This window comes from Sinocyclocheilus anshuiensis, unplaced genomic scaffold (genome assembly GCF_001515605.1).
Source record: "Sinocyclocheilus anshuiensis isolate Anshui unplaced genomic scaffold, SAMN03320099.WGS_v1.1 scaffold1325, whole genome shotgun sequence".
In the NCBI taxonomy this organism is placed as follows: Eukaryota; Metazoa; Chordata; class Actinopteri; order Cypriniformes; family Cyprinidae; genus Sinocyclocheilus; species Sinocyclocheilus anshuiensis.
Genome location: NW_015552751.1, coordinates 573,546 through 588,188, shown reverse-complemented (window position 1 = coordinate 588,188; position 14,643 = coordinate 573,546). Strand labels below are relative to the sequence as shown.

The following is a 14,643-nucleotide window of genomic DNA, read 5'->3' as shown; positions in this document are numbered from 1 at the left end:
GATATCGTCCTCTTTTGGAAGGCCAAACAAAGTAGTTTCGCTTTCATAACGAAACACACAGCGTCTTCACGACATGGTGGCAGCGGAAGCAACAATATTACAGCGAGAATAAAAGTTACGCCTTCTTTCTTTGCGTGAACATTTGGGCGGCGTTATGCAAATCTTCCCACATCGTGACGTAGACATGTGGGGGCGTGTTAGAACGAGCTGTTTTAGGTAGGTGTGGCTGACTCTTTACTTTTATAAAGAATATCTCTTTGGATTTGAGACTTTAGTCTTTGCAACTTTACAGATCTTCTTTATGCACCAAGAGCTTGTAACACTTCAAAGAGAAAGGAAAAATTGAAATCGCATCATATGACCCCTTTAAATTGTTACTTTGCAGACTGTCTGTGACTCGAGACTGGTTTCTTACTAGCCATGTCTGAGAGATCTTGTATCTTGATTTAAAATTATGAAGAATTAAAAATAAAAAGTGTATAGACATAAAAAAAACTACTGAAAATAACAAAAACAACAAAATTACTAAAGCTTTAAAATTAAAATGAAAATGGAAAATACAAAAAATAAAAATGGATTCAAAATAATAATAAAAAACTCTAGTAATATTTCAATAATATTAAAATAACACTGTTCTTGAGCAGCAAATCAGCATATTAGAATGATTTCTGAAGGATCATGTGACACTGAAGTCTGGACAGCTTTGCATCACAGAAATAAATTACATTTGAAAATATATTCAAATAGATAGTTATTCGAATTTGTAGTAATATTTCACAATATTGCTGTTTTTTCTGCGTTTTCAATCAATCTTTAATCAGTTTTTAATCAGCCTTGGTGAGAAGGACTTTTTTTTTTTTTAAACATTAAAAAATCTTACTGACCCCAAACTTTAGATTTTTTATATTATTTTATTAAATTAATGTTTTTTTGTGTAGTTATATAAATTAATAATATTAACTGTATTGAAGGGATAGTTCACCCAAAAATGAAAATTACCCCATGATTTACTCACCTTCAAGCCATCCTAGGTGTATATGACTTTCTTCTTTCAGACGAATACAAGCGGAGTTATATTAAAAAATGTCCTGGCTCTTCCAAGCTTTATAATGGCAGTGAATGGGTGTTGAGATTTTGAAGCCCAATAAAGTGCATTCATCCATCATAAGAAGTATTCCACACAGCTCCGGTGGGTTAATAAAGGTCTTCTGAACTGTGAAGTGATGTGTTTGTGTAAGAAAAATATCCATATTTAAAACTTCATAAACCGTAATCTCTAGCTTCCGCTAACTGTCGTACGTGCGCTCACGAGAGAGTGGTGTTCCAGCGGATGACGTAGGCATAGCGTAAGCTGAAAGAAGAAAGTCATATACACCTAGGATGGCTTGAGGGTGAGTAAATCATGGGGTAATTTTCATTTTTGGGGTAACTATCCCTCTAATTAAAATGAATAAAATGCATGTTTATTTTTATTTATTTAATATAAAATAATATAATGTTTAATATTACATGAATTACATTCTATTTATAAAATAAGTCGTTTGAATTAATTCAGGTTACTGTGAAGTAAAGTCGTTCCACCGCTTTGTTTCCACAGAGAATAAACACCTGCTGCCTGCAGACAGGAAGCCTGGTGAGGAAACAGAGAGCCTTGTGGGTAAGCAGGTGGAGTATGTGACGGATAAAGGCGTGAAGAGAACAGGCCTCGTCATCTACCAAGTTCCCGCCAAGCCGTCTGTCTACTACATCAAATTCAAGCCATCCTAGGTGTATATGACTTTCTTCTTTCAGACGAATACAAGCGGAGTTATATTAAAAAATGTCCTGGCTCTTCCAAGCTTTATAATGGCAGTGAATGGGTGTTGAGATTTTGAAGCCCAATAAAGTGCATTCATCCATCATAAGAAGTATTCCACACAGCTCCGGTGGGTTAATAAAGGTCTTCTGAACTGTGAAGTGATGTGTTTGTGTAAGAAAAATATCCATATTTAAAACTTCATAAACCGTAATCTCTAGCTTCCGCTAACTGTCGTACGTGCGCTCACGAGAGAGTGGTGTTCCAGCGGATGACGTAGGCATAGCGTAAGCTGAAAGAAGAAAGTCATATACACCTAGGATGGCTTGAGGGTGAGTAAATCATGGGGTAATTTTCATTTTTGGGGTAACTATCCCTCTAATTAAAATGAATAAAATGCATGTTTATTTTTATTTATTTAATATAAAATAATATAATGTTTAATATTACATGAATTACATTCTATTTATAAAATAAGTCGTTTTTAATTAATTCAGTTTACTGTGAAGTAAAGTCGTTCCACCCCTTTGTTTCCACAGAGAATAAACACCTGCTGCCTGCAGACAGGAAGCCTGGTGAGGAAACAGAGAGCCTTGTGGGTAAGCAGGTGGAGTATGTGACGGATAAAGGCGTGAAGAGAACAGGCCTCGTCATCTACCAAGTTCCCGCCAAGCCGTCTGTCTACTACATCAAATATGATGACGATTTCCACATCCACGTGTACGACCTGGTCAAGACCACCTAAAAAAACAGACAAAACAAAGAAACCCGAAACAAACCCACACTGCTACACCTCCTCATAGCTTAAGCATCATCACCTCTCATTGTACAGTCTGCCATGCCTCGCTGTGAGGGGTTGGCCGCTGAGGTGTTGTATGAAGCGTCCGTGTACAGGGTTTATTTTGTGTTGATGTCACAGCTTAGGGAGACGATTTTTACAATTGTCATATCAAAACATTGTATTTATACGTGTGCGTTGGGCATCATTTGGTATGTTTATAATCCCATGGAATAGCTTCCATTCACCCGTAAACCCCGCAAAAGGTTGCATTTTCATATGTACGAATGTTCAAGGAGTTTCTTGGTTTTGAATTGTAAATAGTTCTGACCGCAGGTCCAAAAAAAAGTTGCGTCAGAGAGACATTTGATTACAAATCAAACAGTGAGACTCTTTAACTGACTTATTTATTGAATTAATACGCTTCGTAACCCAGAAATGCTGTTGAAACCTTTTGAGTTGGCGTTATGCGATGCATATTTTGGCTCTTTTAGTTGCGTTTTCCCTCACATCTGCAATGAAACAAAAGTGTTTCAGCTTTCCGCCATCTTCAAAAGGTGGTTAATGATTTTAAAAGCGAGAATCCGGTCAGTAAAGGCACCATGCTAGGACTCCATCTTATTTTGAACAGATATAGCATAGAGGAAGCACGATTGGCGGTTTTTGAAATGGTTTTCTATAAAGATTTATCCTCAGAGGAATATTGAATACAGAAGTCCAGACACTGAGCGACATGAGTGTCATTGAAGAGGGTCGCCCGTTTTGTCCTGTCTGAGATCATTTGTGCTTTATTATTTTGTTCTAAACACCAAACCAACCAGCTGCGATTTTGAATGTCAAGCATAGTCTCCTTTTGATTGTAGTAAAGATGACCAATGCGATTTTAATTGCTCAACAATATCTATCATTTATTGGAAAAAGAAGAGTTTTTGTTATGTAGCCCAGTTGATTTGAAGTTTAGTAGGCCTCGGTTTAAAAAAACACAAATCCAATCCAGCAGGCTGGATAGACCTGTTAGTCAGTGTCATTGAAGAGGGTCGCCCGTTTTGTCCTGTCTGAGATCATTTGTGCTTTATTATTTTGTTCTAAACACCAAACCAACCAGCTGCGATTTTGAATGTCAAGCATAGTCTCCTTTTGATTGTAGTAAAGATGACCAATGCGATTTTAATTGCTCAACAATATCTATCATTTATTGGAAAAAGAAGAGTTTTTGTTATATAGCCCAGTTGATTTGAAGTTTAGTAGGCCTCGGTTTAAAAAAACACTAATCCAATCCAGCAGGCTGGATAGACCTGTTAGTCCACAACAAACATCATAACGTCTTTGTTGCTTTACTGTGAAATAAATTGGTCTTAATTTTTTTTTTAATTTGATCAAATTCACTATAATAACGCTCATGTTTTTGTTCCAGCTGATCTAAGCAGAGTTTCCCATTGTGCATACAGCACAAGATCAAGCTTCATCGTCACTGCCCTTTAAAGTAATAAAACTATTCTTGCATGGCTTGACGTTTTGTTGTAAATAATGCACATGAGCGTGATAATTGGCCATCTGTTCATGTAGCTAATTAGGCCTTTTTTGCTTGTAGCATTTGCACTTTATTCTTAGGTTGTCGTGTGTAGCTCCAAAGTGTCTCGCAGGAAGTCAAAGATTAAAAACACAGTCTGAAATTAATTGAGTTAATTTCAGCTACAAAAAAGTGTCTTGCCTGATTGGCATCACTAAAATGAAATATATAGGAAAGCATCAAAATAATTTGAACTGAACTGAAATTGTATTCTTTTGTTTTGAATATGACCATAGATTTCCAAGAAACTTTATATATATATATTATTAGAATATATTATAAACCCAGTCCCATATTTACTTTTTTTTTTTGCTAATTCATTTCATCACACAACATTTATCAACTACTTACAATTGACTTGTATATAAATGGATTTGGTTATGTAAATGTAATGCATACAGATGGGGATTTCATATGTAAATATTGGATGTTCAGCTCTGCTCTCTGATTGGGTGTATTTGCTGAACTTTTCCTGCTGTGCTTTGCATGTCTGTCTCGGACAGAGCGACAGTTTTGGAATTCCTCCTGTACATTAGCGCTTCACACAGATTCATCAGTTGTTTATTGTGAAGTTATATTCTAGTTAGATATTCAGTGTCATTATCAAAAACGCATTGCGGGTTTAATTTATTTTTTGGAAAAGATAAATTGTTTGTTTCTCCTGACACAGTAAATCTTTTGGGTAACGCAATTTGGGATTACAGGAAAGTATTGTTCAGTGAAATGCACATTTCTGTAAATGAATTGTTCTACTTTCAGCTGTGCATATGGATTGAGTTTCTGGTCCGTTTGCCATCACATCAGGTGGATCGTTCTCTGTATATTCTCCGTTGTGCTTTAAAAACACTTGTACTGTATTTCTGCTTTCCCTGAGGACAAAAGGTTTGATGATTTCAAGCCGTTTGAAATGTTCAAGGTTTCATGACCCTCAGCAGGCTTCTGTGGTTTTTCTTTCTCCTAACTGTGAACGAGTAATTCTCTCTGGCTTCTTTGTAAATGTGTTTAATCGTGTGGTCTGCGAGCTTCTGCCGGTTTCTTTGGTTCCTCAATTTCCTAATTTTTTTTTTGCTGCTTTTTACCAAAGTTATGTTTCAGTAGGTGACGTTGAGGAGTGTCAAACTATTCATCCTGACTGTTTGTGTAATGATGTTATCGTAAATAATAAGAGATATTTTTTGCACTGAAATTTGTTCTCATGGTACTTTTTTTCTATTTATGGACTTTTTAGTCACACATAAGATGCACATAATGTAAAAACAGTTTAATGACAGTATAGGGATGGGAATCTAAATAAACTATTTAAAAAATATCAGTAATAAATAAATAGATTTTTTAATGATTTGCCAAAGCAAAATTGTGTTCTAAATGTTTATATTCATTGTCATACGAACAAATACCTATGAGATTCACTAACTCAGAATAATCTGTGCTGAATATGTATGAATGTTTCAGCCATTTAAAGCAACTGTTTCGGCCACAGAATAGAAAAAAATTATATTATAAAAAAAAAATAATACAACTGTTATTTAGAAATGTAAGAACATAATTGTGAAATGCAGGGCCGGCCCAAGCCTTTATGGGGCCCTACGCAGAATTTTATTTGGGGGCCCCTCGGAGCCGCCAATACGACTGATTATTGTCAATGCGAAATAAATTGGTCTTAATTTTTTTTTTAATTTGATCAAATTCACTATAATAACGCTCATGTTTTTGTTCCAGCTGATCTAAGCAGAGTTTCCCATTGTGCATACAGCACAAGATCAAGCTTCATCGTCACTGCCCTTTAAAGTAATAAAACTATTCTTGCATGGCTTGACGTTTTGTTGTAAATAATGCACATGAGCGTGATAATTGGCCATCTGTTCATGTAGCTAATTAGGCCTTTTTTGCTTGTAGCATTTGCACTTTATTCTTAGGTTGTCGTGTGTAGCTCCAAAGTGTCTCGCAGGAAGTCAAAGATTAAAAACACAGTCTGAAATTAATTGAGTTAATTTCAGCTACAAAAAAGTGTCTTGCCTGATTGGCATCACTAAAATGAAATATATAGGAAAGCATCAAAATAATTTGAACTGAACTGAAATTGTATTCTTTTGTTTTGAATATGACCATAGATTTCCAAGAAACTTTATATATATATATTATTAGAATATATTATAAACCCAGTCCCATATTTACTTTTTTTTTTTGCTAATTCATTTCATCACACAACATTTATCAACTACTTACAATTGACTTGTATATAAATGGATTTGGTTATGTAAATGTAATGCATACAGATGGGGATTTCATATGTAAATATTGGATGTTCAGCTCTGCTCTCTGATTGGGTGTATTTGCTGAACTTTTCCTGCTGTGCTTTGCATGTCTGTCTCGGACAGAGCGACAGTTTTGGAATTCCTCCTGTACATTAGCGCTTCACACAGATTCATCAGTTGTTTATTGTGAAGTTATATTCTAGTTAGATATTCAGTGTCATTATCAAAAACGCATTGCGGGTTTAATTTATTTTTTGGAAAAGATAAATTGTTTGTTTCTCCTGACACAGTAAATCTTTTGGGTAACGCAATTTGGGATTACAGGAAAGTATTGTTCAGTGAAATGCACATTTCTGTAAATGAATTGTTCTACTTTCAGCTGTGCATATGGATTGAGTTTCTGGTCCGTTTGCCATCACATCAGGTGGATCGTTCTCTGTATATTCTCCGTTGTGCTTTAAAAACACTTGTACTGTATTTCTGCTTTCCCTGAGGACAAAAGGTTTGATGATTTCAAGCCGTTTGAAATGTTCAAGGTTTCATGACCCTCAGCAGGCTTCTGTGGTTTTTCTTTCTCCTAACTGTGAACGAGTAATTCTCTCTGGCTTCTTTGTAAATGTGTTTAATCGTGTGGTCTGCGAGCTTCTGCCGGTTTCTTTGGTTCCTCAATTTCCTAATTTTTTTTTTGCTGCTTTTTACCAAAGTTATGTTTCAGTAGGTGACGTTGAGGAGTGTCAAACTATTCATCCTGACTGTTTGTGTAATGATGTTATCGTAAATAATAAGAGATATTTTTTGCACTGAAATTTGTTCTCATGGTACTTTTTTTCTATTTATGGACTTTTTAGTCACACATAAGATGCACATAATGTAAAAACAGTTTAATGACAGTATAGGGATGGGAATCTAAATAAACTATTTAAAAAATATCAGTAATAAATAAATAGATTTTTTAATGATTTGCCAAAGCAAAATTGTGTTCTAAATGTTTATATTCATTGTCATACGAACAAATACCTATGAGATTCACTAACTCAGAATAATCTGTGCTGAATATGTATGAATGTTTCAGCCATTTAAAGCAACTGTTTCGGCCACAGAATAGAAAAAAATTATATTATAAAAAAAAAATAATACAACTGTTATTTAGAAATGTAAGAACATAATTGTGAAATGCAGGGCCGGCCCAAGCCTTTATGGGGCCCTACGCAGAATTTTATTTGGGGGCCCCTCGGAGCCGCCAATACGACTGATTATTGTCAATGCTTGATTATTCGCACACTATAAATCTCACACCCATTATCAATTGTATTTGTTGTAGCTGTGTTGCATACATCATACCAACGTCTGCCTGACATGTTTTTACCCTTCTACGATTTTTAATTGTAACAGTAGCAAACCCACAAGAGTGGTCAGGTGTTAATTTAAAATACAGTACTAAGGGGCCTACTTAATGTGGTGTACTGAAAAGTAGCTAAATAAACCAGCAGACAATGCATTTATGGAACAGAATGTTATTTTAACAACATAAATTATTAAACAGCATCAAGTAATCTGTACACCTAAAAAAACAACTCTTAATCTGTAACTAGCAAATTGAGGCATAATGATATTGGAATATAATAGCAAAGACCCTATAAGCTAATGTAAATAATGTTAAGCTGTTATCAGTTCCAAGTTTATGAAACAGAAGCTTATTTTTCATTACAAAAATATATATCCAAGAAAGTTTTGCACAGCTAGTTTTAGATTAAAGTTTTCGTCTTCTAAGTAAAATGTTACATTATGATCGATTTTAACCCTTTGACGCAATGCGCGATCCAGAGAAAGATGCGCTCAGTATCACAACTGTTCGGTGTTTTCAACCACATAAAGTTTATTTTAGGTTTCAGACATTTAAATAGACATTTCATGTAAGTACTAGCAAAAAAATACATTTATAGTTTGTTAAAAACACTTATTTCTATGAAAAGCGGCAATAATAATCCCTGTTTTATTCCTATCAAATACACATTGTGTTGGTAACTATGAAGTCTACTCTGTTTTTCTCCTAGTTCACTGGCCACTTACTTTACTGTATTTTGGGAGAAATGGGTGAATTTACGTGATGTTAATCCGACAGATCTATTATAGTGTCCAGCGCGCATTATAGATCAACTAACATGGTCATTAAGGCTTTTTAAATGACAAAACGAACTAATTTACACATATTTGACAATCAGAATAGTCTGTGTCATATAGTTTATGATATAATTAACAAGATTGTGGATATTTAAATAAAAAAGGAATAAAAGCATTACATCTGTCATACAGCGCTATTGTGCCTGCATGACGCGTCGCTATGGAAGTAATAAGATGATATGTATAGATTATTTAATATTGCATTTTTGTATTATTACCATTGTCCATTGACATGACATATATTAAAAAAGATAGAAAAAAAAACCAAGCTGTCATTTAATGTACTCTTGGGGGCCCCCTGGTGGCCACGGGGGCCCTAAGCAGCCGCTTAGTTCGCTTATGCCTTGGTCCGGCTCTGAAATACCTTTTTATTCTGTGGCGATGTAAACTCGGAATTGCGAGTTTTCTTGCAGTTCCGAGTTTTTATCTCGCAATTATATGTTTATATATATCACAATTCTGACTTCATTTTCAGAATCGCCAAACAAAGTCCTAATTGTGAGACAAAAAGTCGCACGCATCCAATCCATATTTTACAGTTAAGTGAGTGGAATTCACTGTTGTAAATATAGCACTGTCGGAATTACAGTAGGATAGCTGTACACGTGCATTTGTTTCTGCCGTAAAGCGATCCGTCCTTTTCGCGGAATTTCTTACCCGCTCACCAAACTGACACAGAACAGACGTTTGGAAAAAGAAACCCGTTCGTCTTACTATAAGTCAGTGTCCCATCAGAATTGCATTTATGAATGCAATCCCCCCCTTTTTCCTCTGTTTGGAATTGTAAACAATACTGACAGACCTTCAGCCTACTGAGCACTGAACTCTCGGTCATTATTGTCCAGCGCGCTGGATCTCAGGGTCAGTCACGCTTTATGGCTCTTTTCTGTATCAGCAGTACACTCACATGCAGTCAGAAGTGGCATTTCTCAATGCACTCGCACTGGATTCACACCCTGAGCTTCTGATCGAGGACAGCAGTGAAAATGAAGGGTTATTTGGGCTTTTTTTTGCTGATCGCTGCCCTCACGGCCTACATGTGGAGAGATACGTTTGATCCAGGTCAGGACAACAGCTTTACGGTGTTATTATGCTCATTTTATTATTGAATGCCATATTCTAGTCCTTAATTTGCCACATGACTAATATCAACATGTCATACAGTAGCCTACTTTGTGGAATCCTAAAAAAAAAAATGTTTAATGCGGTAACACTTTACAATAAGGTTCATTAGTTAACATGATTTAACTACTTTAGTTAACATGAACTAAGCATGAACAATATTTCTACAGCATTTATTAATCTTAATGTTGATTCCAACATTTAGGCTACTACTGCATTATTAAAATCAAAAGTTGTGCTTGTTAACATTAGTCAATGCACTGTGAACTAACATGAACGATGAACGACTATTTTTATTAACTAACATTAACAAAGATTAATAAATGCTGTAATACATGTATTGTTCATTGCTTGTTCAATATATCAAATAACTAACTAATGGAACCTTATTGTAAAGTGTTACTTTGAAAGCTAATTGTTTCTGCAGTTTTTTTATTTCCATGTTAAAAAAAACCATTAGAAAAAAAAACTAATAAAGATAAAATCCTTGAATTTTCTGAAGACAACTATATTTTTTAGACTGCTTTAACACCGGCTTTGCTTCCAAATTTAGCTCAAAATACCAAGTGTTTGCAAGTATTCCACTAGAACTTTAACCAACTAAACTTTAGTCTTGAAAACGGTTGGCAGACTCTTTTATTAGGGTTATGTAACTTATGGTTGGTTCATATCAATGTAACCTTGGTTAAAATACATGTGCTGATGATCTAGAGATTTAACTTTTGTGGTTACTGAATCATTGAAAAATAAAACTGAATTGAAGCTGTCTTTCTGAAATATATAGAATTAAAATGACACTTTAAGAGAACATTTTAACTCTGTAAAGCCACACATATGAAATTATACTAAAAAAATTGTTTTTAAATGAAAATGTATTGGGAAAAGAAAAAAAAAACCCTATAACCATTTTATTCTCAATTTTAAAACTCATAACATAAACATACATAAAATCATATAAACATCAGTTGCCACTCTATATCTGCCAATAATACGTCTTAGTAAGATGATATTGAAATGTTTAGTTTTATGATCAAAACATATAATGCAATGCAATACAATGATGATTGAGAGATAGAAAAAGCCTGATAATCATATTTGAGACTCACATTTGAACATGATTTTCTAAAAAATGATGTATGGATAATTAAGTAAACCTTAGTCGCTCCAGTCCAGTAAGTGTTCATCTTGAAATATTACTAAAGATATGAAAATTTTTTTGATATATTTACTTTATTAAAATCCGTAAAGATTTGACAGCAAAAAGACATGCGAAGCACGAGCTGAAGGTGGACGTTTTAACAGAAATGTTTTGAAATTTGCGCATCAAATATGATACAGTAGGCTTTAGATTGCTTCTAGCTTTTATGTTTTGACCTTTATGGGAGTTCAAGCCTTAAGAAATCCAATGATCAAGTGGTGGCTGGGTTAAGTTACCTGAAACGCAATGAAATGTCCTGAATTACATCGAGACCAGTGTGTTCCTGCGCATAGAGTCTGTTCGGGGGGCCCGGGTGCTGATCACAGGGGCCAGTTCAGGGATTGGGGAGCAGATGGCCTACCATTATGCAAAGTTTGGAGCTCAGATCGTCATCACTGCCAGACGAGTAGATGCTTTAAAAAAGGTCAGTTGTTTTGTCCCAAACCAGTTTTTAAACAATCGTGTATTAATGCTTTCAAAAACTCAAAACATTTTAAGATATTCTCTATAGTGTTTCCATTAACAATGGACTGTGACCATATTTATGGCAAATAATGCAGAGGCTGTAAAGCTGAGAATTTGTAGAATTCTGTGTAAGAGGAGCAATAAAACAGCGATTTTACATGAAACTTTAGAGATTTACAGAAAGATTTACAGAAATCCTGCGCTGCCTGCGTCTGTTCAGGTGGTGCAGAATTGTGTGAAACTGGGCGCTCAGAATGCGATGTATGTGACCGGAGACATGTCTGACCCCGCCGACCCCGAGAGAGTCTTCAAATACGCTGTGGAAAAACTGGGTGAGAAATGATTTCATCACACACTGCATGTGAAATACATAAGCTATTTGGAATAATAGAAGAATAGTTTTTGAAAGAAGTCTCTTCTGCTCTCCAAAGCTGCATTTACTGATTTAAAATACACATGGCTCCCAAAATCCTGACGCCTGACGTCCAGGGGCTATTGTGTTTTCCAGAAAATGTATCAAAATTAAAATCTAAGGCTATGATTTCATTGAATAAATATGGGCACTGCACGTTTCAAAGTCAAAACACAGCAAGGGAACTGACGGTCTTCAGAAAGGCTTCTATGGCATTTTCTTTTCATCTTAACTAGGCCTGGGCGATAAAACGGAATCGATATTTATCGACGGTACACCTTCTTCGATAACGATATAGTGCACGATATAGGCACGTGCTATGAGTGACACAGACAGCACACACAAAAACGAACATGAATGCTGTGCCTGCCTGTGATGAGGAGATAATAATTTTATGCAATTTACGAAATTATATTTGACTTATATGAATTAATTTAGACGTAATGCATGTTTTTTTTTTTTATAGACAGTTATTTCCTTGCGTTGACAATTTAATGTGCTGCATTATTTTGCTCATTGCGCCCTCCTGTGGCCTCGGGAAACGAGCCAAAAGTTTAACCTATTTAATCTGCATATAAAACATTAGAAATGAGATATTTGTTTAATTTTTATTTTGTGGTTGACTGTTAAAACCAAAACAAATATTTGTTGTTTGTCTCAGTAAATTGAGTTAATTTAAAAATACAGTGGATAAATGTAAATAGTTTTTTTCTATTGCATTTTGTTTTAAAAAAGGTACCGAACGATATGAAACATTATATCGTTGATACATTTTTTAGCTATATCACCCAGCCCTAATCTTAACTATAATAAAGTAGCCTGATAAAGTAGCATTTATGAGCACCACCTAGTGGCAGAGAATGATTTTACATTTTCAATAAGGCTTTCTGCTGTTTATGTTCAGATGAATGCGAAAATCGACCCGTGTTTTTAGGCAGCAAACACGTAAATTGTAAATGTGAAAAGAAGCTAATCTAAATACTTACGTGATTTAAATTAATTTAAGAATTTATACGTTTGACTCATCCCTTTTCTTAAAAATGGTTTAAAGAATGAAATGTGATGTTTATTATTTTATCAGAGCTTTTGTTTTTGTGAAAACTCATATCTGAACTGTAAATCATGTAATTTTGCGGTTTAATATGTTGCCATAGTTATTGCCCTGCCCTCACACAGTGTTCAGTTTATTTGTGCTGCTCTTAAAAGGGGTCATAAAATCCCTAAACTGATTTTGAAAAATTCTGCAGATACCCTGTAAATAATTCAATAAAATTCCTTCCTTGATATTTGTGTTTTGAAAATGATTTGATTGACATTTCAACTCCTATCCAATTTTCTATTTAAAAAAAAAAAAAGTATTTTTTTTACTTGGGCTAGTTAAATTTATTTCGAGCTACCAAAATCTGAAGAGTGCCTTCCTGAAGGGCTACCAGGGATTTTAAAATATTGTGAGCCCTGATACTATAAAAGTAGTAATATTGTGAAATATTTTTACAATTTGAAATAACCGTTTTCTATTGTAATATATAATAAAATGTGATTGCTGTGATCAAAGCTGAATTTTCAGCATCATTACTCCAGTCTTAGTGTCACATGATCCTTCAGAAATCATTCTAATGATTTGCTGATTTTATTATAAATTGTAATAATTTTTCACAGTGTTCATGTTTTTACTGTATTTTTCATCAAATAAATATAGCCTTGGTGGGAGAAGAAATATTAAAAAAAAATTATTCCAAACTTTGCCGAATGTATTCAGCATGATACTCCTGATATCCGTCCTGCAGGTGGGCTGGACTTTCTAGTGTTGAATCATGTTGGAAACACCAATGTTGAACTCTGGAAGGGAGACGCAGATCACGTCAGGTCACTCATGCAGGTCAAACACAGGATTTTGTTGCTGCAGTGTTGCAATGTGTGGATTTCTTCATTTTCTTTCCACACTGATCTCTCACTTGTTGCAGGTGAATTTTGTGAGTTATGTGCAAATGGCCGCAGCAGCTCTTCCTGTTCTGGAAACATCTGGTGGATCCATCATTGTAGTGTCTTCAGTGGCAGGTGAGTCTTTAACTTTGTTGGTGCACGTTCAATTAATGTTAATCTAGATTCAGTTTTTCTGCTGGAACTGAAAAAGTTCAAAGCACTTTTGACTCTTTTCCTCCCTGATTCAGGTAAGCTGGCGAGTCCATTTGTGGCTCCGTACACCTCTACCAAGTTTGCTATAAACGGATTCTTCGGAGCGCTGGAGAATGAACTGGCAATCAGGAAGAGCAACGTGTCTGTTTCCATCTTGATCCTCGGACTGATAGACACAGAATCAGCCATGAATAAGATCAGGTTGGTTTTCTGTTTTAACTCTCCACTGCAGACAAAAATGATGACTTGGGTGGATTTTTTTTTTTTTTTTTGAGTTTGGAATATTAGAAATGCCAAAGAAATTCAGCCAAAGTAATAACTATTTTTTAATTAACATAACCATGTTTTATTCACATTTATCAAGTAAATTATATAATAATTACAGCCATTTTCTTGAATCAGCATTTCTATCATATAGCAAACACAGTATTTCGTGTTTCATAAATGCAACATGCCTCTGAATTTACAGTTTGTGCCTTAAATGTTTAATGAGGTTGCTGTCAATTTTGTAATCTTTATGTGTTGCTGTTTTATGGGATATCTTAAAATGGTAAGAATTATGTTTATTTACAGTGGGTATAGAAAACAATCACCCTCTTTAAAATAATCACATTTTGTTGCTTTGCAGCCTGAAATGAAGGCGGACACAGTTTTATCCAGCTGTATTTATTCAGTGCAACTTATAACATCCAAGTGAAAGATTTAACACTATGTCAGAAAAAAAAAAAAAA

At 34.8% G+C, this 14,643-nt stretch overlaps 2 protein-coding genes across 2 annotated transcripts in view; both read left to right on the top strand.

The window, feature by feature from the left end:
* The window catches only part of LOC107667853 (spindlin-W-like), a gene marked incomplete at its 5' end in the record, with an annotated part of 4,249 nt that extends 695 nt beyond the window's left edge, over positions 1-3,554 (top strand). The window contains one exon of the mRNA XM_016459576.1: positions 2,335-3,554. Within this exon, the coding sequence (XP_016315062.1) occupies positions 2,335-2,540 (206 nt within the window). The remainder of the gene's footprint in view (positions 1-2,334) is intronic.
* A 5,853-nt stretch (positions 3,555-9,407) lies between these two features.
* Positions 9,408-14,643, top strand: part of hsd11b1lb (hydroxysteroid (11-beta) dehydrogenase 1-like b) — a 7,395-nt gene continuing 2,159 nt past the window's right edge. The window contains exons 1-6 of the mRNA XM_016459592.1: positions 9,408-9,641; positions 11,193-11,323; positions 11,585-11,696; positions 13,564-13,655; positions 13,741-13,834; positions 13,948-14,113. Coding sequence (XP_016315078.1) covers positions 9,566-9,641; positions 11,193-11,323; positions 11,585-11,696; positions 13,564-13,655; positions 13,741-13,834; positions 13,948-14,113 — 671 coding nt within the window. The 5' untranslated portion in view covers positions 9,408-9,565. The remainder of the gene's footprint in view (positions 9,642-11,192; positions 11,324-11,584; positions 11,697-13,563; positions 13,656-13,740; positions 13,835-13,947; positions 14,114-14,643) is intronic.